Source organism: Neomonachus schauinslandi, chromosome 9, assembly GCF_002201575.2.
Source record: "Neomonachus schauinslandi chromosome 9, ASM220157v2, whole genome shotgun sequence".
In the NCBI taxonomy this organism is placed as follows: Eukaryota; Metazoa; Chordata; class Mammalia; order Carnivora; family Phocidae; genus Neomonachus; species Neomonachus schauinslandi.
In genome coordinates this window covers 122774039-122797437 of record NC_058411.1, presented here as the reverse complement: position 1 = coordinate 122797437, position 23399 = coordinate 122774039, and the positions used below count along the sequence as shown (strand labels likewise).

Below are 23399 nucleotides of genomic sequence, written 5' to 3'. Positions count from 1 at the left end.
AGGGTGGCTGTTCCAGGCTGAGGCTGATGAGAAGCACAAGACCTGGAGACACCAGCACAGACCCTACAGAGCACAGCACCTCTTTCCACTACAGGGAACCACTTGTGTGCACGTTACTGAATCTCCAACACTGCAGAGTCCTGGACATTGAAAAGTCACTGCCAGGCTTTGCCTATCACCAGCCAGTGTGCAGACAGGGGACGGTTGAGGGGCAAGAGCTAAAGTCCCGAGCTCCCGGAAGGACGCCAAGCAGTCTGGCAAGCATGTGGCCCTGGAGAGCAACAGGGCTCCCAGGGGCCTGGCCCCCAGCAGGGCCTCCTCCCCACCCAGCCCTGACTGCGGGAGCCCTGGGGCTGCTCTACCCCCTGCCGCCCCCTGCCTCCCAACAGCCATCAAAGGGGCCTTCTGCATGGGCGCCCCCTGCAAACCTCAGGAGCAGAAAATGGTAAAACCAAGGATTTGACCTAAATGCCTAAATCCCTTCCTCCCTCTACACACTGCATGCTTTAAGTGCTACAAATGAGTATGTCTCTGTACCAAAGCGGGCTGGGCTGGATGATAAAGGCAGAGCCGGAGCATGGAAGGCTTTCCCAAAATAGGTACGGAGTCTGATTGAACTGCCCTCCCACACTGGGCCCGGAAGAGTTTACAGGAAGGACAGGCCGATGTTCACTTGGCAGGAATAAGCCCTGCTCACTCCCAAAGACCAGCATTTTGGCATTTTGGCCACGCCACTTAGGGCGGATTGGCCAGAGCTGCGGTGCCCGGAGGCCACCGGGAGACACCCCGGCCTGGACACGTGTGGACTGGAGGGTGGGGAGCCCAAGGTGGTGCACCGAGGAGCAGCAGAGCAGTAGCCAGGGCCCTGGCTAAAGCTGGGAGTCAGGCCTTGGGAAGAGGCCGGAAGAGGGAGGGGGCAGGGGACGGGACCCCAGGACCTGCCCTGCCCCACTGTGGTCCCAAAGCTTGCTGCCAGCTGTCCCCAGGTCGCCGGGTCTGTCCCCAGCTGACTGTGGTCCCCTGACAGGGAGGAGTTCTGAGAGCATCGCTCCCTTCACCCCTGCACGGATAGCCTGGCGGCACTGCCCGATGCCCTGGGACTCTGCCTGGGGTTCTGCCTGGGCGCCCCACCCCAACCCATAGGAGCTCCTGGGGACAGTGAGGCCATTCATGCTTGGGTTCCTTGGGGTGCAATCCAGGAGCCCTTGGCATCTCCCCCCCCAACTGCTGGTGACGGTCTCCCATTTCCCCATCCGCCCTGTGTCCCGGTGTCCCTTCCAGCCGGCCTGGGGGACACACACTGGCAGCCCTGCAGACAAGGGGACTCCCCTGCCCCCCAGCTCACAGCCAGGGCTGTGGGTGTTCAGTGCTGTGAGGCCAGGAGCCCCGCGCAGGCAGTGGGGAGCGCAGGGGGCTCGGAGAGGGGCAGGCATTGGCAGCTTGGCCCTCAGAGGCGGCCTCCTGCAGGAGGTGAGGCGGGGGAAGGGCAGCTGCCATACCCCAGCACCGCTTTGCCTCAGCACTTTCGCCCGTGTGGCTCATCTACCCTGGCCTCGGCCCGGCTGTGCCTGAGCTCCATTTTATAGAGGGAAACTGAGTCTCAGAAAGAGCCACTGCTATCCTTAATGCCACCTTCCATTTTCTCCGGGTGTTCCGTCTGCTGTCACCAGACCCTCGGATCGCTTACTTGTCCCCAGCAGCCCCCCCGGACAGAGCCACCATCCAGGTCCTATGCTCTGGGCAGCTTCTGAGGGTCCACCCCTCCGTACCCCACCGGGTGGGTCCTTCCCTCATTCGTTCAAGGGCCATTCAGAGTCCCACTCACGCCCACCTCCACTGGCCCTCAGCCTTATCTCCCCCTGCACGGAGAACAGGGGGGCCGCAGCAGCACCCCCAGACAGTGGCACCCCTGACTCTAGCCCTCGGCCCGCAGCCATCCACAGGGGCTGGTACCCTTTGCCACTGGCCTTACCCTGCCCATCACTCACAGCCATTCCCGAGGGCCCATCTCCCCCTACCAGGTCTCTAAGTCATCCTCATGCCCTGAGTCACACAGAAGTGCCCATCTGGGTGCCCACGGAGATCTGGATCGTGGGGAAAAGAATGTGTGTGTGCACAGCACACACTCTCTTCTCCCATCAATATACCATCGCTTCAAAGCACTTCTAGATGACTTCAACTTCTTAGCAAGAGGATGACTACCTCCATCCCTCAGCCCTGCCTTCAAACATAAAAATCTGGGGGCCATTCCCTTCTGCTTCAGGTCCCTGCCCTGCAAGTCCATATGTGAACAAGAATGCCCCTTTCCAAGTATTCACCGAGAAGCGATGGCTTTTCAAAATTCTACTTTGGCAACACCCGCAAGATCTGCCCGCCAGGGGGCAGCAGAGAGACCTGGCCCACTGTCCCCTTTGCTCACCACTCAACCCCCTGCTCCCTTCTCTGGTCCCCTTCTCCCAATTCCAGGCTCAGAAAGATGCTCTCATCCCACTGAAGGAAAGAGTCAAAGGGCTCATGGTCTCTCAGCAAGTCTGGAGTATTTAAATGCCAACATGAAAATGGCCATGAGCAAAAGCAGAGCTGTTCCTCGGGCACAGTTGCCTCCTTGTGTGCAAGCCTGGCGTGTGAAAATGTGCATCTTAACCACAGGAAAGTCAGGGAGTAATTTGTTCTAGGAGAAAAAGATTGTGTTAAAGGATTTCTTCAGATAGCGCCCCTGGCCTATTTAACTACGGTTCAATTTATGAACAGCCCTGAAGGACGTATTTCATGAAGTGAAGTAAAACTATGTTCCCTATCTCTGCAAACTCGGGTGTTAGAAGAAAATCCCACTGATTCCACCACAAACATATATGTTGGTGCGCAGGATTTCTACCTGAGACATGGTTTCCAAAGAGCCTGGGATGCCACCGGAGCCCTGGTGAAGTCGGGGCCGTTGGGAGGGGCGCAGCAGGCCTGCGCGGTTACTTACGTCCTCGGACTCAAACACGTGGCAGATCATCTTGTACTGCTTCTTCCCCTCTTGGGCCCCAGGGGTAGTCTCGATGCAGTCCTGAGAGGCCGACCGGGGCATGCGCCGCCTGGCCATCAGCACCACGATGTTCCCAATGTCCGCGATGTAGGAGATGGTGCGCAAGGCGTGGTCCATCATGGTCTCCTGTCAGGAGTGGGGGGGATCCAGGTTAGGAAACATTAGGGAGAACAAGCCATCAAAAAAACACTCAAGTCCGGGATTTCTTGGCCTTGACACTAATGATCTTTGAGGGGGGGGGTCTTTCTTTCTTGTGAGGGGCTGTTCCGTACACTGTAGGATGGTTAGCGGCATCCCTGGCCTCAAGCCAGTAGGTGTCAGTAGCCATCACCCCGTTCCCAAGTTGTGACCACCAAAAGTATTTCCAGCCTTTGCCAAATGTCCTCATGGGGAACAACATCACCCTGGTTGAGAATCACTGCTCTAGGGAACAGAGCGTTTGAGGGCAGTGATGCACAGTCAAGGTGAATCTACCTTTGCCCCACAGCACCCTCCCGCTGCTTCTTGGAGGCACGACGTCAGGGGGAGCTCTTGGTTCCTGCTGGAGGAAGAGTGGGGAGGCTGTCAGCAGGTGAAGCCTGTCCCCACCTGATCAGAGGCGGTCTGTGGCTCTGGAGAAGGGTCCCTTCCCTGCAAGGCAGGTGCCTATCCCTAGCAGATGAGGAAGGCTCATCATTCCACAGATGAGTTCTTCCCAGGGAGCCCAAGCAGAGCAGGCCCCAGTCAGGGGACACTGAGGCAGCTCCCCTGACTGACGGATGGGTCTCTGTGGCCTTTCAATTCCCTCGGCTCCTGGCAGGTCCATTACTCTTGATGGCTTTTGTCATCTGACAGGAATCTCCACAGAGCGTCGTGCGCATGACCCCTACCTAACAAGACTGCACACAAAGGCTCTGAGAAACTCATCAGTTGGTCTTTTATTGCCTTTGTGCTTTTTCCACAAGAGAAAAATTGGCTGCTTCTGCAACCTCGGAAGCCCCTTTTCTTCCTCACAGAATCCATTTTTACAGCAGATATTACCCCACGTCTGTCTTCCAGGAGCTGATTTGTTTCCTGGCCAAGGCTAGGGGGGTGGTTTCAAACCACAAGAGCCACTTTTCAGGAGGGGGGACCAGACAGGGAACCGTTGAGGATGGCTCTTCAGCATTTCTTGATTTCTGGCCACATGCCCTTGGCACAGCCATCTTCCTTGCAGACAGAGGTACAAGTAAGAACTCGGGGCTTTATTTTAAAACACATTTACTAACAAAACCAAAAGACAACTGACAGAATGGGAGAAGATATTTGCAAATGACATATCAGATAAAGGGCTAGTATCCAAAATCTATAAAGAACTTACCAAACTCAACACCCAAAGAACAAAGAATCCAATCAAGAAATGGGCAGAAGACATGAACAGACATTTGTCCAAAGAAGACATCCAAATGGCCAACAGACACATGAAAAAGTGCTCAACATCGTTCGGCATCAGGGAAATCCAAATCAAAACCTCAATGAGATACCACCTCACAGCAGTCAGAATGGCTAAAATTAACAAGTCAGGAAACGACAGATGTTGGCGGGGATGCGGAGAAAGGGGAACCCTCCTACACTATTGGTGGGAATGCAAGCTGGTGCAGCCACTTTGGAAAAACAGTATGCAGGTTCCTCAAAAAGTTGAAAATAGAGCTACCATACGATCCAGCAATTGCACTACTGGGTATTTACCCCAAAGATACAACTGTAGGGATCCGACGGGGTACGTGCACCCCGATGTTTATAGCAGCAATGTCCACAATAGCCAAACTGTGGAAAGAGCCAAGATGTCCATCGACAGAAAAATGGATAAAGAAGATGTGGTATATATATATATATACACAATGGAATATTATGCAGCCATCAAAAGGAATGAGATCTTGCCATTTGCAACAACGTGGATAGAACTGGAGGGTGTTATGCTGAGCGAAGTAAGTCAATCAGAGAAAGACATGTATCATATGATCTCACTGATATGAGGAATTCTTAATTGCAGGAAACAAACTGAGGGTTGCTGGAGTGGGGGGTGGGTTGGGAGGGATGGGGTGACTGGGTGATAGACACTGGGGAGGGTATGTGCTCTGGTAAGCGCTGTGAATTGTGCAAGACTGTTGAATCTCAGATCTGTACCTCTGAAACAAATAATGCAATATATGTTAAGAAAAAAAAAAAGAAGAAGAAGGTAGCGGGCAGGGAAGAATGAAGCGGGGGAAATCGGAGGGGTAGACAAACCATGAGAGACGATGGACTCTGAAAAACAAACTGAGGGTTCTAGAGGGGAGGGGGGTGGGGGGATGGGTTTGCCTGGTGATGGGTATTAAAGAGGGCACATTCTATGTGGAGCACTGGGTGTTATGCACAAACAATGAATCATGGAACACTTCATCTAAAACTAATGATGTAATGTATGGTGATCAACATAACAATAAAAAATTAAAAATAAATAAATAAAACACATTTACTGTCTAGCTCTGTTCGTTGCAAGGGCCCAGGAACAAGGAGACCCCTGCGACGGTGAACACGGCCAGCACCCAGGTCTTTGTTTCTGTAATATTGTTCCCCACGAAAAGGAACTGTGTGTAGCTCCTCGAAGAAACGGCTGATTCCAGGTCTGGGGCAGGGAAAGCGTAAGGGGAGCTCGGAATGCCTCACTACCTCGGAAAGCAAGGACGTGATCAGCGACTAAAGGGAAGATGTCAAAGCCACACAGGACCCAGTTTAAAGGTCTCTGGCCGAATTGGGGATCACCAGAGCACCAAAAAGAATAATGAGGATAATAATTAAAACACAAGTTAAAAAAAAAATTCATCGGTCCACAGTGAAGAGAGAGAGAAAGAAACAATAAGTCTTCTGCACGGGGCAAGGTCTGATAATAAAAGTGGAGAGCATAAGGTAATTAGGAAATGCACCATTTTTTTACTTCCGGTGTTGGAACCAACTCAAGCAAGATGATCACTGGGTGCCAAAACCTGCAGGCAAAATGGGTATTGGGGAATAGGGTCCCCACACATCCGGAGCGTCAGCACACAGATTACTTGCTGATGACAAAGAAGCAAAGGGGTCATTACTCCAGCATCTGGCCGTCCTCCGTCCTCCAACGGGCTCAGGAATGGAGGTCTGACCCCAGGGACAGTGGGGCCTCCCTCTCCCTCAGCAAACCTCAAGGACACAGCACTGCCTGAGGCCTTCCCGACCCCTCCCTCCCTCTGGCCCATGCCCCTGGCCTCCTCCCTCCTTCTCCTCAGCTCACTTGTTCCTCACAGATCTGTCTTCTCCACCAACAGCAGTGATGAAGGCCCAGGAAAAATGAGTAGAACCTGACCACAGCACAGGGTTCACAGGTAGAAAATCTTAAGACAGCCCCACCCCTGCTGGAAGACCACCCACTCAGAGGGCCAAGGGCTCACACGGCATTTCCACCCTCCCGCTCGATTCCCCAGGCCTGGCATGCACAGGTTTCAGGAAGGCCCTTCTAGAATCCTGATGGTGAGCACACAGCTTCCGACTCCCCGCTCCTTCCCGTTCATTTTGCCTACTTAATCCCAGCTGCAGCAAACCTACACCACGGGCTTTTCTCTTCCCAGCCTGGTGCTCCTCAGCCCCCTGCAGCTCGCTCTAGATTCTACAACCACAACTCATTCAAGACCGGGGGTCCGGAGCAACTGTCCTGGGGGAAAGCCCTTCAGCTCATTCCCAGAGGGAAAGTTCTCCCACAGCTAGACCTCGTTCTCCTCTAGTCCCTGAGGTGGGAAGTTAGGGGCTTAAGTACATGATTTTAAACAGCGGTCTTTAAAACGCTTACCTGTGTGTCCGCATTTAACACCTTGATCCTCTGGGTGGAGATGAAGAGATCCACTTCGGTCAGAGTCTGGGCATCCCCCTCCGAATTCTAAGAAAGGACAGTGGATACTGTTACAAATTAAAAAACAAAAAACAAAAAACTAACTTGAACAAAGGCCTGACAATTTTACTAATGACCCTGAGCGCCCCTAGAGGGAAACGCTACTCCAGCTTGCAGCAGCCATGGGAAATCTAAATTGCATGCCGCCTTCCAGCACAATCCTTAGCGAAGTGAGTTCTAAAGGCAGTTAGCACAGGGCGTGAAGAAGGAGGGAGGAGACAGCTTCCGGAAGCCTGAGCATGGAGGGGGGCCAGACGCCTGGGGTCTTGGGTCCCAGCATCCAAAGCGCAGCCCCTCCACTCCCTAAAAAGTAGGCCTGCCTGCCAACCCTTATCAAACTCGGCAAAGGCACAGGATCTGTGTACTTGGGCTACATACGTTTCCGGGATTTGGGATTCCAAATATCCCCAGGAAATGGGGAAGGAATTTTCAAAGACGATGGATTAGAGCGTCAGCATCTTCTTCTGATTTAAATAGTCCTAGTTATGTCAACCCCTGAGCAGGCTTAATGCTGATCTTCCAAAAACCCTAAGGGAAGCAAGACCCCAACAGGACTCAGTGCTGCCCTCCCAGCAACATGGGAAAAACCAGAAGAAGCTGTCACACAAACGCCCCTGTTTTGTCAGCTCCTGGAGTGTGTTCATCCCATGGCCATTAGTTATGTGTCCACGGAATGTTCTAGAAGCTGAGTGAACTATGTATTCAGGGTCTGCTCTAAACCAGGACAGCTTTTCATTGCTTTTTACAACCATGGGAATACTAATTACTACTGCACAGTGGTAATGAGATACAAACTCTTCCGGTTTACCCACTGAGGTAAGAAATTCTTTATGGTCACTGGGGGCCCACAATGGCATATCTTCCACTTCAAAAGAGCAGAAACTGTGATTTAATTCCTCACTAAAAAATCCGAAATCTAAAATCCCCCTGCTGACAATTCCTCAAGAAATCGGAGTCGCAGAGAGGCCCTGTATAATATTGATAAATTTGTATTGCAGCTCAGTTTTCAAGAGAAAAGGTCTTTGGGGCTTCCAGCCCACCATGAGGTGACACTGTTTTTAACTGATTTTAAAAGAGAAGAGAGTTCAAAATTACCCAGTTGAAAACAGTCTGCAGGAATGTAGAGGAACTACTTTTTCTCTGATTTGAAAAACCGGATTATAGTGTATGCCCACAAGCTTTTAAACGTTATATATTACAGGATTGTTCCTCAAAACCCTCTTGCTTGAGAAAGTAGGTTGGGCCAGAAGCAAAAAAAAAAAAAAAGAAAGTAAGTTGCAGGTGGACTTGGTTTTCATGACAGTTTCTGGAGGAAACTCGAGTCCTGTGCACTTAATGAGAGAAGAGTGACAAACGTGAAGCTGAGCGGGCTCAAACTGGGGGTGAACAGATGAAGCCAAAACCTGATCGGCAACAGGGAACAGCAAAGCTCGCCCCGTGATACGCTCTGCTGGAGGAAAGGGGGAGTGTCAATAGCAGGAATCCAACAGAGGGCCACCAGGCAAGAGGGTGGGCATGTCTGTGGATGGGGGGGCCATGACCCCATAGTCACCAGCAGGTTAGCTGTGTGGGGGACACTGCTTCCTCCTGGTCCCAGACTCGTGAAGCACCCTCCTCTCAGCACTTGCCTGGCCAGATGTGAGCGGACCAGAAAAGGGGCCCTCAGTAACGATCCCGAACATCTCCTTGCCTGCAGGGAAGAACAGCTCTCCAGGTTTACAGCAGGCTGCAGAGGCTGCTCCGAGCTGGATGCACCCGCTCCAGGCCCCTTTGGGCTCCCCGGAGAGCAGACCGAGGACCGGGCTGCGGCGTGCAACAGAGCCCCGCTCCAGCTGCCTGGTGCTTGGGCAGCCTAGGGGTGCCCTGGGCAAACTGCAGGCTAGGCGCCCCTCTCCCTTGGGGGGAAGCCTACCCCAACTACAGCTCTGCAAAGCCAGGCCCATCTACGCTGCCTGGAGGCACCGAGCAGAAAGCTCGCTGGGCAGAGGGAGATGGGTGAGTTCCTTCCTCTCCTACAGCTCAAGGAATCCAAGGAGACACCACTGGGCAAAGAGCAAATATCACAGGGACAGAAGTCTCACTGCAGGAGGAAGGGAGCGCCCAGACAGGCTCCTGTGGCCACGCAGACAGAAAACGGTTTTCTAGGTGGGGAATGGAGGACTAAATCTCTTGCCGTTTAAGCAACAAGCCTGCACCAAATCAGTGCCTTCTGACCCCGAGCATTTGAGATTTCCTGTATTGGGAGGACCCAGCATTTACTAAATGACCAGGTTTACAAACAAATGACTGGAAGTCAACTTGATTTTTTTTAGTGTTCGCTCATGCTGCAGAAACTTTCCCCTACCCTTTTTTTTTTTTTTAAAGTATGCTCCACACTGGGCGTGGAGCCCAATGCAGGGCCTCAACTCACGAGCCTGAGAGCAACACTTGAGCTGAGATCAAGAATCAGATGCTTGGGGCGCCTGGGTGGCTCAATCGTTAAGGGTCTGCCTTCGGCTCAGGTCATGATCCCAGGATCCTGGGATCGAGCCCCACATCTGGCTCCCTGCTCAGCGAGAAGCCTGCTTCTCCCTCTCCCACTCCCACTCCCGCTCCCCCTGCTTGTGTTCCCTCTCTCGCTGTCTCTTTCTCTGTCAAAAAATAAATTAAAAAATCTTAAAAAAAAAAAAAAAGAGTCAGATGCTTAACCGACTGAGCCACCCAGACGCCCTGCAGCAACTCTTTCCAGTGGGGAACGCATCTCCTGGGCAAACTGACCTTCTCACCATCATCCTGATTTAGTAAATTAAGCTTAATGAGTCTTTAAATATCAGAACAGTTTAATTAATTTTGTACAGGAGGCCTAAGCGCTAAATGTGTCACATGATCATACCAAATGTCACCCGTAAAAACGTCTGTGTGAAACAGTGATATCGCGGCATTAACCACATTCTAGCACAGGAGACACTAAACAAGAAATTTATAAAAAGGGCAATGATGAGATTCTTCTGTAAGTGGGTGGTTAAAAATTTAAAAACTTGTCTGTGGTTTTGTTCAGAAGTCTATCTACCAAGGGAAGAGGAAAAAGCTGTTTGCCACATGATGTATGTTCCTACAAACGGGACCACCCCCCCCCCCCGCAAACTGCACAGGACGAGGCCCAGAAACCCAGGCAAACCCCTCAGCCCTACACACCGCTTTTTTCTTGATTTTAGCAGCCTTTTGCATCCTCTGAGCAGCATGTAAGAGAAAAGAAAAACGGATAAAGGAAGAAAGAAAGGAAGAGAAGGAAGGGCGGCCAAGTTATTTTGGTCTTGTGTCAACACCCTGGGACTCCGACCTTGTGCTCAGGGGAAGCCCCCCTGCAGGGGCAGGATGGGTGGGTGGCTGCCATGTCAGCGAGCACACACACTGACCACAAGAAGCACCCCCACGCATCCCTCGAGCACTGGGAATCACCAACCACCCCCCAGATCTGCGAGGACGAGACTGGGGACGGACGGACGGAGCGATGCCACTGGTCTGCAGAGGAGAACCGGGCTTTCAGGCAGAGGAGCAGGACTGGGTGTGGGGCAGGAGGGCCCTGGGCTCTGCGCTTCTCTTCTCCTGGCCGCCATGGGCTCGTGCCCCAGGCCCCTGTGCCTCCATAAAGGAGGTCAGTGCACAATGAGGACAGAGGAGGGGCCTGACGTGGTTTCTCAGCCCCAGGGGCTGGCAGCATCCACAGACCCCCTCCTGCCCAGAGGGGGCACCTCCGCGGACCACCCTGCCCTTCTCCCTGGACCCCATTAGCTTTGCCGACTTGGCCTCATCCTCCCCCTGCCCGGCTGCACCCACTGTTCACAACCAGGCGATTCCGTGTGTACCCAGCGCAGCAAGCACGTCATAGTGTTTCTTGAGGTCATGAATTTAATTGACACATGGGATTTGTTTCCCATTCTGCAAGCACTTTGGTGCCAAAGACACACATACCATCAAAATGGGACTTGAGGCTCCATCCCAACAGGTTTTATGAGTGGAATGCTGTGGACCAATCGCCTTTAAAAATCATACTCCCAGTGGCCGGGTGGTGGTTCCTCGTGAACGAGCCAACTGCCCCTGCCCCCGACCCCAGCATTCTTCCAGACAGGCCAAAGTCGCCCTTGGCCTCGCCAGGCGCCTCAGGCCTTCCTGCTCTCCGTGCTGAGGGCTGTGGGGTCACCCACCCCCACTCCAGTGCCCCCTCCCCCAAAGTGAACCAGGGCTCTGCTACGCCTACCAGTACCTTGACCCGGCTGACAGCCTCCTGCGCCTGCATCATTCTGATGTTTTTGGAAGGGTTACGTTCTGAGAGCAGCTGGGTGGACCCCAGGTAGTTGGCAGCAAAGATGATCCCATCAATGAGGTCTTCTGGTTCACAGGGCCCTGGAACTGATGAGGGCACAGTTAGCATCCTCCCAGAGGACAAAGCAACAAGGCCGCAGGGACAGGGGACAAAGGCGAAGGGCCGACCCATCGCCCATCTGCAGCCTGCAGAGGGAGGCCAGTCTCCTTCCCTCATCCCGCACGGTGTGCGGTGCGAGGAACTATGCAAAATCAACACCCAGGCCAGAAAAGTCCACGTGCATGGCTCAGGAGGACAGTTCCAGGGCCTCGGGCAGTTGTCACTCAGGGCACCTCAGCCTCCAAGGTGAAAACCACATGCTGCAATCCCAGAGACGCGCTTTCCCAAACCGTACAGCATTTCCATGCCTGCCCCAGAGCCCTCTGGGACTCAGGGCAGGGAGCAGAAACTGCCCACTACCCTCTAGCTCTTCTGGGGCCTTCTCTTCCATTTCTGCACTGTAGGGCTCTGGTCCTGTCACATGCCCGCCTGGGTGGGTCCCCACATCCCACACACATCCCATATACCCTCATCCCATACACCACTGGGTAACATGGTCCTTGCTTCCCCTGCTGCCTCTAGACCAGTGCTGTCAGTGGAACTTTTTGCCACGATGTAGAATGTTCTAGCTTGGTGCGGTTTAATACGGGAACCACTAGCCACGTGCGGCTTTGGAGTACTTGAACTGGGCCTACTGCAAGAGGAAATTTTTAAAATTTTATGCAATCTAGTTAATTTACATAGAAATAGCCACATGTGGTTAGTGGCTCCTGTCCTGGACAGGCAGCTGTAGGTAAGGTCAGCAAACCCTTTCCTCGAGGAGCTAGATGGGAAATATCTTAGGCTTTGCGGTCTGTGTGCAACCAGTCACCTCTGCATCCAGAGGACAAAAGCAGGCCCAGGCCATCTGTCTATGAGCAGGCACGGCTGTGTTCCGGGAAAACCTCATGCACGGACCCGGGTGGCTGGGAGAATTTGGCCCTGGGTCCACAGTCTGTAACCTGTAGACCATCGCTCGGCCTTCCTTTACGTGTCACTGCCTTCTTCTCTCTCCCTGCCCACCCCTCGGCCAGACCCTTCCTTCTGAGGGACCTTGGCTCTGGCTCTCAGGCTCCCCCTCACTCCAGGGTCCACAGGGCTGGCTGTCCTGTGGCTCCCCGGTCCCCATGACCAGCAGTCCCCTCTGCCCCCCCCCCACCTAGCTGTTCTGTGTTCTCCCCTCTGACCCACTCTGCTGCTAAAGGCATCAACCTGCCTAGTCTGAATGCCGCTCTCCACCAGTCCCATAACATCTGCCCAACACCCTCGACTCCCCACTCCACCTGTTGGCCCCAGGGCCTCGGCACAACTCCAACCACCTGTTACCTGCAGGCCTGCAGCTGGAAAGAGCCAGAGCCGCCCAACAAGGCAGACTGGTTCCATTCCAAATTCAAGGACCAAAATGCCCTCAAAACTTGCTGGTGACCTCAAAAGATGCCCCTAAGAAGTGCCCCCTCTCCATCTGGGCAAGCACCATTTCATACCTTCCCCCATCTCCTCAAACCTCCAGCTGCCCCTCCCTTGGCTGTACTCGACAGAGCATCACCTCTGCTCCCCGTGTGGCGGGTCCCCGCTGGGGATGGAGGGTCACCTGCGACCCCATCCCTCTCTGAACCAAGTCCTATATCAGCTGGGTCTTCCTACAACTTTTAAATATCCTCCCGTGTCCCCAGGCGGGTTCAAAAGCCCCCCTCCCCACATCCCCACCTCCCGTGGACCCCCTCCCTCCTCCCTCTGGAGGACAAATGTCTAGAAAGAACTGCCTGTTTGGCTTGCACCCCTTCCTCAGCATGTCCCCGCCTGGCCGCTGCCTCCCCGCTCCAACACCACCGAAGCGAACGCTACGTGCGACCTCCATACCCTCACGTCGGGGGGCCTGTGGTCATCATCTCCTCCTCCCTTTCTGGCTGTTCCTTCTCAGCTCCCTGCAGGCTCATCCTCCTCCATGAGGCCATGGAATGCGGGCATTCTGCGGACTCGGTGCTGGCAAAGGACACCGTGGCTCTCTGAACCCCAACCCCACATACTCAACAGCCTACTTGCTGGCTCCCTGGGATGGCCCCCTCTCGACGTGCCCAAAGCAAAGCTCCATCCAGGCACTGAGCCCAGTTCCTCATCTCAGACCCCACCCCCATCCCAGCTACACAGGCTTTCACCCCCGTATCCAGCCCATCCCCGAGGGCTGTCCCTCTGATTTGCCACCAAACCTATCCCAAGTGTGTCTCTGTCCAGTTCTGCCACCACCACCGCCTCCTTCCATCCTGGACCCAAGGATGGCATTCGCCTAGCCCGTGTGAACTGCAATGGACTGTCTGGGTCCCTCCAAAATCCCTATGCGGAAGCCCTAACCCCCCATGGGATGGTATTAGAAGTATGACCTCTGGGAGATGAGCTGGGAGGTCAGGGGGTAGAGCCCTCAGGAATGGGATCTGTGCCCTCATAAAAGGGACCCCGGAGAGCACCCTTGCCTGCTTTCTGTCACATGTGGACACAGAGACAGCAGCCGTCTGTCACCCAGAAGGGGGCTCGCACCAGAACTCGACCACGTGGGTACCCTGATCTGGGGCTTCCATCCTCCGCTGTTTATACACCCCACAGCCTCTGGTGCTTTGTTAGAGCAACAAGACAAAGACCTGAACCTTCTACCCACAGACCACTCCCCATGCTGCCACGAGAGGGTCCTTCTAGAAATCTGATCTTTTTGCCTCCCCTGCTCTAAACAGCATGGGGCCTCTCATTCTTTCAGGAGAGAGGTAGGAGTCCCCGAGCCCCCAAACACAGTGTTCCCATTCAGAGGTACACACGTGTGAGGGGACAAGGGCAGTTTTGCTGGGCTCTGTCATCCCGACATCAGCAGACCCCCAGGGATTGGGGCCCCAGCTCTGGCCCGCATGCCCACCCGAGGCTGCTCGGGCACTGGGGGCTCAGTGAGGGGCCCACCGTGAGCAGACTGTCACCCCAAGAAGTGAACACACAGCTTCCCTGACACTGGCCGCCCCTGGATCTGGGGCAGGTTTTCTAAATTACTCTCTGAAACTTTAGTTCTCTTCAAACTCTCTTCAAATGGCCCAAGGTGAGATGCCTGGGAGGGTGCCTGTGCATTAGGCTTTCACAGGAACAAGCCTCAGCTTTGCGCGCTTTCCACTAAAGCTCTGAAGTTGGTCATAGCGTGTGTCCCATTAGCCTCAGCTGTCTGCCTGAAGACCCCTCCCCAGGGGCTCACATGTCAGACTTGCACCCGGGGTCTACTCCCGTCTCTTTCATGCCAGCACCACGGCTCCTACACTAAAGCCAATTTTATAAAGTGCTTCAGAACAAGATAAGTATTCTGAGGTTTGAAAGGAATCCGTTAGTAGTAATGGGCCCCGGTAGGTCCCAACTTAGGAATGCCCCAGGTCATGCCCCACAGAAGGTGTGGGGGTCCTCCCATCATGACCACTGCCCTGGGGAACCCCCTCTTTCTCCCCACTGACCCTGACAGCCTCCCCAGCAGCACCCATGGGATGTACCCCTTCCTCCTGGGTGCTCAAGTGGTTTGCTCCAGGGATCTTGGATGACACTTCTGGAAGCCTCTCCCAAACCTTCAGGGAACCAAGCCCAAGGCCCCATCCCTCAACCCCCCAGCCCTGTCTGAGAAGCCACTGATGCCTCAGGGCCTCCCTGGCCCTCCCCCATAGATGGACACCCCCATGACTTCCAAGTCTGCTGGCAAAGCCTTTCCCCAAGTCTGAAGCCCCTCACTCAGCCCCAACTCTGTCATCTGTGTCTGGAAGAAAGAAGCATCTTCTGCTCCAGAACTAAGTGAAGGGGTCCTTTCAAGAGCCTTGGGTTGGGGAGGAGAGACATGAGAAAGTAGGGCCTAGGTCTGGAGGGGGAGAGCTGCCCCTCTGCGTGGTCTCCCCACCACATCCATTTCTCTGGGAAAGCTCTTCCCACCCGGCCGACATTGCTAGATCTGGAGGAGGTTGCCTGGGACAGCAGAGGGATGGTGGTCAAAGGGCTCCACAGCCTCGGGGCTCAGTGAAGGCCAAGGGAGGGGATGGGTACAGGCAGCCTTGAGAAGGGGGCATGACGGCCTTGGTGGGAGGTAAACTTTGGGCTTGAGGGCTGGTGGTGGGAGGGATTGGGGGTGGAGGTTGGGGGCTGGGGCCAGGTGGGCTGGAGGGCCCAGGGGTACCCTAGCTTCTGGCAGGTTTATAAGCTCACCCTTCCAGTGTTTAAAAAACACCCCAGAAAAGCACAATGACTCCAATGCATGTTCAGATCAAGCGGTCCTCATCTCATTGTCCCCGCCACCTTCCCCAAAGGTCCGAGCAAGCGGCCGTGTGGGATAATGGGGCCTTCTCTTGTAGCCCGGCCTACCCAGCCTCCCAGGCCACTCAGTCTGGCCTCCAGTCGGCGCTGGCTCTGGTGGGACCCACAGGTACCGGGGTGGGGGGACCTCAGTGCCGTAGACTCTGAGGGCTCCTCCCAGAGCCTCTCACCTCACCGAGTCCATCACGGGTCCACAAGCCCTCACCCCCCCCACCCACGTACACGCATGCTCAAGCACACACACGCATGTAGGTACACGTGAGTGTCCGCAGAGCTTCTCACACAGGGGCAGTGGTCGTGGCCCCGACCCCACAGAGCCACACCTCCGAACTGGGCCTGTGCCCCCACTGGGGATTCGAGACGGAGTGCCCACCACGGCACCAGGGCCTGCAGATACAATGAGGTGCTTTCCACGGCAGGCACTTCACATTATCACGGGAATAAAGCCCCTCTATTACCACAAGCCCAAACACAAGAGAAAGAGGAGTTCCGAAGCCCGTGCTGACACCCCAGAGGAAGGTCATCCTGGCAGCAGGGGGCCCGGCACCACGCACCCCCGGAGTGTGGCCCTGCTCTGTGACCAGCTTCTGCACCCTCATGGCGGGGAGCGACGGGGAGCCCACTGCTGCAGGCAGGCCTCTCAGAGGACCGAAGACAAGAAGTGCCAACCAGGAGAGGGGCCCCACTTCAGAGCCTGCAACTCCCCAGGCCTCTGACCCCGGGACCGCTCACCCCAGGGCCCATGCAGGATGCAGTGAGGGCAGGGACAGAGTTTAGCAGCGGACCAGGCACGGAGAAGGGCTCAGCAAGCCATGTTACTACTGTCACGAGTATTTTAATATTGCAACAAGCATTTGGGGTATCTGTGAGGGGCGGAGGGGGGAACGGACTGTCCCTCCCAATTCTGCAGAGAGGGAAGGCACCTGCCCCTCCCCCTCCCACCCGTAAACGTTGAAGGACAGTCCGTGGGGGCTGGGACAGGCCTGGGACTAAGGCAAGGAGGTGCCCTCTCTCAGAGAGTTGGGTAAACAAAGCCAACAAGGTCTTTTCAGACAATGAGAACTAAGAGGCAGGAAGCAAACCTGGTGTGAGGGGGGACAGGGACGCATTCGGATCTGATGAGGAAAGGGAAGGCCGCTCTCAGAAGCCAAGGTGAGCACAGACCCAAATAATGCAAAAGGAGATACCTGAAAAGGAATGTATTTTTTCGGACCCTCTCAGGGTCCCGAATGTCTGAAGGGAGGTGGGGACAGCCCTCCAGGGTCCCACAAAGCCTGCCCAGGGATCCAGGGACACGGCCAGAGTCTGAGCTCTTCCACCTGCCCTGCTCGAAAAGGCTTTGTGCGCTTGGGATAGTCATCTCTCTCTCTCTTTTAGGGGGGTGGCTCAACGTACTCACCAGCGAAATGGGGTGAAGGGGAACTCCTGATTTCTATCTCCACAGGGTTTTCGCAAAGCTAAGATTAATAGGATGAGCTTCATAAATGCTAAAAGCATATAAAGTACAGAATTGGGAGCGACAGTCCGTTCCCCCCTCCGCCCCTCACAGATACCCCAAATGCTTGTTGCAATATTAAAATACTCATGAGTATTTTAGAGAGAGGGCACCTCCTTGCCTTAGTCCCAGTCCTGTCCCAGCCTGGTCCGAGGCCGGTGAGTGCGCTCACATGGCCTGTGGGCACGCGGCGTGACAGCTCACTGAGGCTCAGACAACAAAGGGACACCATGATCATGCTGATATTAAGGGACAAAGCAGGGGCCAGACCCAAAGGCAGCCACATCCTGGATGGCAGCCTCCACCATCACCGATGTGGGGACTCCCCCCACTGCAGGCACAAAGTAGTGCAAACCTCTTCCAAACCCAGTACCCCCTGGGGCAGTGGGAGGTAGCAGGTCATTTAAAACACCTGAAGCTGAAGTCAGGGAAGGAGGGACAGAAGAAGACCCCAAGCAGCTCCTCTGTGTCTGGAATCGTGTTCAGAGCCCAAGGAGCCTGCAGAGGCCCCAATCCCATCAGAGAAATTCTGCCTCAGTGGACCCGGAGTGGCTTCTGGGAATCTGCATCACACACACACCCCAGTCACCTGAAGAGAACCCCTCTGGACAAACCTGATCTCCAGCACACAAGCACTCCCCCTCTCCCCTGTCATCTTAGGAGCAAAGCCCGCTGAGAGGCCAGGCCAGCGCCTGTTTTCTCAGGCGGAGCTGGCTCTTCACAAAGCCCCACGTCCCAGGGGCAAGAATCCTGGCTGCTCCTTCCATCTCAGGCACTTCGTCCTCGCTCTGGAGAGGTCAACCCCCCTCCAGCTGGCCAGGGCTGGCGGCACCAAGGGAGGGGAGTAGGGGATGGGAGGGGGATGGCTGCAGAATGGGGAGGGGCGTGGAGGGAGGATCCCCTCCCTGCCCATCCATCAGCAGCCCAGGTGTGCACGGCGGGCCCCCTGGCGCCTGTCACCAGCTAGGGGAAGGCAGGTGCCACCCTGCCCCTCAGGGCTTCTGACTGAAGTGTGTCCATTTTCACTATCTTCAGCCATCTTCCCCTCAGGCCTCATTCTCTCCAGTGAGTGTGGTTCCAAGTGCCTATGATTTGCTGATTGTCACCCCACAGCAGGGCCCCAGCCGCCCGTCCTCCCTGCAGTGACCATTACTGACCGGAAGATGGTGCCGCTGTGTTCTGCAGGGAAGTCTGAGCGGTCCGAGTGGTCCCAGCCGCCCTGGGTAACTACTCGCCCACACCGCCCACACCCTCAGCCAGCACCCACGGCCTGGGCGCCGGCCAAGGGTCCTCACACCCTAACTGTGGGGTAGGGGTCGAACGGCAGTCCGTGGAACCCGTCCCTGGGGGTGGGAGGTTAGGCCTTGCCTTTCGAATGGATTCCTACCCTCTGAGGCCACTGTCCTTTGCCTTTCTCCTTGCCACTTCCCAGGGTGACCTTGGGCAGCTCGCCAGACCTTTCTGAAATTCGTATCCTGTTTCAATCTATGTCCCTGAGTAGATATGTTAAAAGCTGGCCCCAACTCCCCCCTCCCCCAGAGTGAGTCCCACCAGATCTGGGGGCACAGACTCCTGTGTGTGAGGGGCACCCCATCCCGGGCAGTGGGGCCCACCACCAGCACCCATGGACGCCTGCCCCCTGGGAAGAGGCCAGTGGAAGATTCGGTCTTTGTTACAACTCCAAAAGATGCCCACCTCGGCCGCCCATCTCTGCCAGAGGTTCTTGTCATTCCCGCCTTGTTCTTTTTCTCAAAAAGGAAACAATACAAAACAAAAACGGTACCTCCAGCATCCTGCCTGCCTGTCAGACCCACTCCCACCTGCACACTTATTAGGAAGCAGAGAAGAGTGGTCGGCGTGGGGAGGCGGGTATTTCAGGCTCACAGACACCGCGCTCGACTCCAATCATGAAATTCAGAACCAAAAATCTAACAGCTTCATGACAATACTACAGCAGCTGGTCCTCCATGTCTGGGCATAAATTGTTCTTATTTGGCTCAACTCTTGAACTAACCTTATGCCAAGACCACCAGAGGGAGACAGAACGACAAAAGAATAAAGACAGGCTTAAAGGCGATCCTACGTCCGCAGAGAGCGATCTCTCCTTTTTGTTTTCTTGTGATATGGATCGTACAAACATCAGTGTATGCAGAACGTATCTGCACAGTTCGGACATGAAGAATAGGGTGCGCCAGCCTCCTTCCTCCTGGAGGAAGCCTCCATTTGAAACGTCTGTCAGAAAATCTCAGCCCTGCAGACCTCTCTGAGCAGGGAAGGGGTGGGAGGTCCCACAGAGTCATGCCTTGGAGCCCCTGTCCCTGACACCTTTGGGGGAATTATCCTAAAGGTGGGTGGTGGACAGAGGCTTCCCACAAGTGGTCTGGATCCAGGTGATCTCATTAATTCCAAGACGTGTGCCTGCTTCTCCATGTCTTGTGTGTGTGTGTGGTGGGGGGGACGGCTGGGTGGAGCCAGAGCACATTTGAGGACGGGCGTATGAGTGTGCATCCGAGAGGTCGCTGAGTACAGCCCCCAGCCCTGACACACCAGACCTCTGCATGTAACAAAGGTCTAGTTCTACTCGGTCCTCAACCACCTCGTGAAGCAGATCTCAACGATCCAATTTTATAAATAAGGACAGTTCCCATGGGGTCAAATGACTTTGCACAAGACCACCACCACTGATTCAGATACTAATAAGGATTTTTGAGCCCTCACACGAGGACAGAAAACATGGAGCTCACAGGCTGACATTAGTCCCACAGTCCCCAAATAAATGCATCAAGATGGCACATGGTGAATGCCATGAAGGAAGGACACTGCGCCAGTGAAGAAGCAACAGGGGAGTCTGCCCTTGAGAAGAATCTGGGGGCAGCTGCTCTCTGAGCTGAGGACCAAAGGATGCAAAGGAATCAAAAAACCACAGAGGGAAAGGAGAAGAGAGCTTTCCAGGCTCAGGCAAGAGCAGGTGCAAAGGCCCTGGGGTGACAGAGTACAGCACCTTTCAAAAGCTCCAAAATGTACAAACTGCCCAGGTGCATGGGGTGGGCCAGCGTTTGGAACAAGCTGAGGCCACAGAGAGAGTGCTGGTCAGAGGGGAGGCTTCTGGGGCTACACCATGGACTGTCATTGCAGGGTAGTGGTCAGGGAAGTGGCCTGACCTGTCTTTAGAAAGCAACTCTGGCCGCAGAGAGGCAAACCACAGAGGGGAAGAAGGGAGAGCCATCTGGGAGGCTACTGCAGCTATCCTAGCAAGTGAGTGAGTGAGTGATGGTGGTGGTGGTGGTGGTGGTGGTGGTGATGGTGATGGTGTGGACCAGGGCAATGATGGTACCCGAGAGACAGCGACAGACTGGATCCATCCACTCTGGAGCTTCAATTCCACAGGAGGAGTGCTGGAAAGCAGGTTGTACCACTGGACGGACAAAGCTGCAACTATGGGGAGGGGACGTTGGGAGGGGGCTGGCCTTGAGGATGGGGATTCTGGGCGAGTCTAGATACAGGAACCTGGGAGACTTCCAAAGGAGTTCAGGAGGCAGCTGGACTCAGGGGTCCTGATAAAGCACGCGTCGGTGCCAGGTGAAGCTGCAGACATAGAAGAATCATCGGGGTGAGGGCGGGGTGGCTGGGTGGGGAGGGGTCCCAGGACCCAGCTCTGCTGAGCTGCAGCACCCTGTGCCCAGGGGGTGCCCACGCTGGCAGGAGGAGAAAGGAGCCCTCACATGCCTGGCGCACAGTGACCAGGAAGCCAGCAGTGATCCCAGAGAGCCAGCCAGAGGGCTTCGGCGTGTAGGGGAGGTGCGTGGAATGAAGCGACCGTTCCCAAAGTCTGGTTTAGAAGAGGAAAGCAGAGAGCTGGCTGCATGTGATGGACACATGCAGGCTGGGACAGATGCTCTCAGAAGCCAGCAGAAGATACAGGAGAGAAAACACACACATCAGTGTGGGTGAGGTTCAAAAGTGCAGAGCGGGACCTGGTCTCAGCTGGGAGGAGGGGCCACAGCTCTGAGGGGACAGGACAGGGAGCAGGGGCTCGGAGCAGGCACAGTACCGAGGCCACGCGCCAGGCAAGCCACCGAAATGAGCACAGGGAAGGGAAGGTGTGTCAAGAGTAGGTGAGGAGGCAGGAGGAGATGAATCTGAGTCGTGAAATTGGACCTCAGGTCAGACCTTCGACCAGCAGATTTGGGGCGTGGTCTCTGGGCTCTGGCAGGGCTCCAGCTGCCCTGAATGCCACCCCCCATGGCCACCACACCAGACTGTCCCAGAGCCAGGTGGCCGACACTGCCGTGGGCTGAGCCGTGCCTCCAGGACACCCCTGTTAAAGGCGACCCTAATGAGGAGGCTGCTATAGAAGAGAAGATGCTGTCTGAGAAACCAGAGCCTCAGAACATTGACTGGGGAGAGGCTCTGCCTGGGGGTGCAGGACAGGTTGGGTCATCACTGAAGGAAAGGATCTGAAAGTTCCACAGTGTGGAATATCAGACACCCAACAAGCAAGATAAAGTCACCGGCTGCTGGGAGGAAGAGAAAGAGTCAAGGAAGGTCAATGCCAAGCTCAGTACAGTGGACAGATTTGCCCAAGGCAGGTCCTAAGCATAACCTTGGACCTGGGAGAAAGAGCAGAATGAATACAAAAACTGGCCAAAAATAGGAAAAGGCACAGGCATAAAGCTGCTCACTGCAGCACTATTTCTAAGAGCAAAACCCTGGAAACCACCCAAATGTTCCTGCACAGAGGACATCCAACTACACAGCGGGCATCCGAACAGCACAGAGCACTTTCACGTACTGCCCTGCGTTGTGTAGAACTCTGGCATAATCTCCAGGGGTTAGTGTTAAGCGTAAAAAGGAAGATGGAGGGTGCCTGGGTGGCTCAGTGGGTTAAGCATCTGCCTTCGGCTCGGGTCATGAACCAGGGTCCTGGGATTGAGCCCCATATAGTATTGGGCTCCCTGCTTGGGGGGGAACCTGTTTCTCCCTCTCCCTCTGCTACCGTCCCCCTGCATGTGCTCTCTCTCTCTGTCAAATAAATAAATAAAATCTTTTTTTAAAAAAGGAAGATGGAGAAAAGGGTTTTAACTCATTACCATTTATCTAAAAAGGGGGAAGATTCACCTAAGATACTAAAAATATGTGAAATGTTAAAACTGGTTATCTCTAGCAGGAGGAAAGGATTTGGGAGGCGGGGTAACGGGGTGAGAAATTAGACGCCTTTGCATACACCCTGTTTTCTATACTTGGCTTCAGAACCATGTAAGTATTTTATATAATTATAAAACAAAATTCAATGAAAAAAATTCCTAGAGAAAAAAAATGCATCTAAACGTGTATGCAGTTGTGACATGGTAATGAAGAGAACTATTCTGAACGATTTTAAAACACAGTAATTTGACAGTCCATCCCTCCTGGGTTATCCTCTGAAGACCAAAGTCAATGCAAATGAATCTTGAATTGTATCTGTAATAATCATATGTCCTTGGTGATTTTGGTCTTGTTATTCTGAGACTATTGTATGATTGATGGAATAAAACAAATGCAGAATTACGTTGGTGTCCTTGAGGATGGGGATTTGGAGCATAGGAAAAAGGTACGAATGTAAAAACCCTATAGTCCTGACAATATGAATCGTGATGCATTTTATCTTAAAATCAGTATGAATCATGACACGCTTTATCTTAAAAATATATAGGATATTAGTTATCTATATACATGCATAACAAATTATCCCAAAACTTCACAGCTGAAAACAAGAAGTATTTATTAGTGTCTGTGGGCAGGGGGATACAGGTGCAGCTGAGCTGAGCACTTCTGGCTCAAGGGACTCTCCCAAGGCTGCAGCCATTTAGAACAGGGGAGGCTCCACTTCCAAGTTCACTTATGGGGCTGTTGGCCAGAGACAGAGAGATCCAGCAGGGCCTAGATTTCCCAACCGGGATTTCAAATAGAGGCTTCTTCCATTCCATACACTAACATAAAGATAAATGTAATGCATGTCAAATAAAAATGCCAATAGGAATTTTTATTGTGTAACTGATAAGCTAATTCTAAAGGTTCTATGGAAAAATAAATACATAAGAGGATCCAGGGAAGTTCTGAACAGGAATGACGGTGACAGAAGGCAGACATTAGCCTTCCGGGTAGTAAAATGCACTATAAATCCCCAGTTACATAAAGCAGCTTGGTTCTGGAACCTCAATGGAGACCCAGAAACAGACCTAGGTGTAAATGACAATGTATTATGTGATAAAGGCAGCATTTC

At 54.0% G+C, this 23399-nt stretch overlaps 1 protein-coding gene across 2 annotated transcripts in view; it reads right to left on the bottom strand.

The window, feature by feature from the left end:
• Positions 1 to 23399, bottom strand: part of APBA2 (amyloid beta precursor protein binding family A member 2) — a 73472-nt gene that overhangs the window by 13997 nt on the left and 36076 nt on the right. The window contains exons 4-7 of one of the 2 annotated variants that reach the window (XM_021680490.2): positions 11191 to 11336; positions 10122 to 10157; positions 6849 to 6935; positions 2972 to 3157 (exon numbers count right to left, since the gene is read on the bottom strand). In XM_021680490.2, the coding sequence (XP_021536165.1) occupies positions 2972 to 3157; positions 6849 to 6935; positions 10122 to 10157; positions 11191 to 11336 (455 nt within the window). The remainder of the gene's footprint in view (positions 1 to 2971; positions 3158 to 6848; positions 6936 to 10121; positions 10158 to 11190; positions 11337 to 23399) is intronic. The other variant, XM_021680491.2, reaches the window with a different exon arrangement.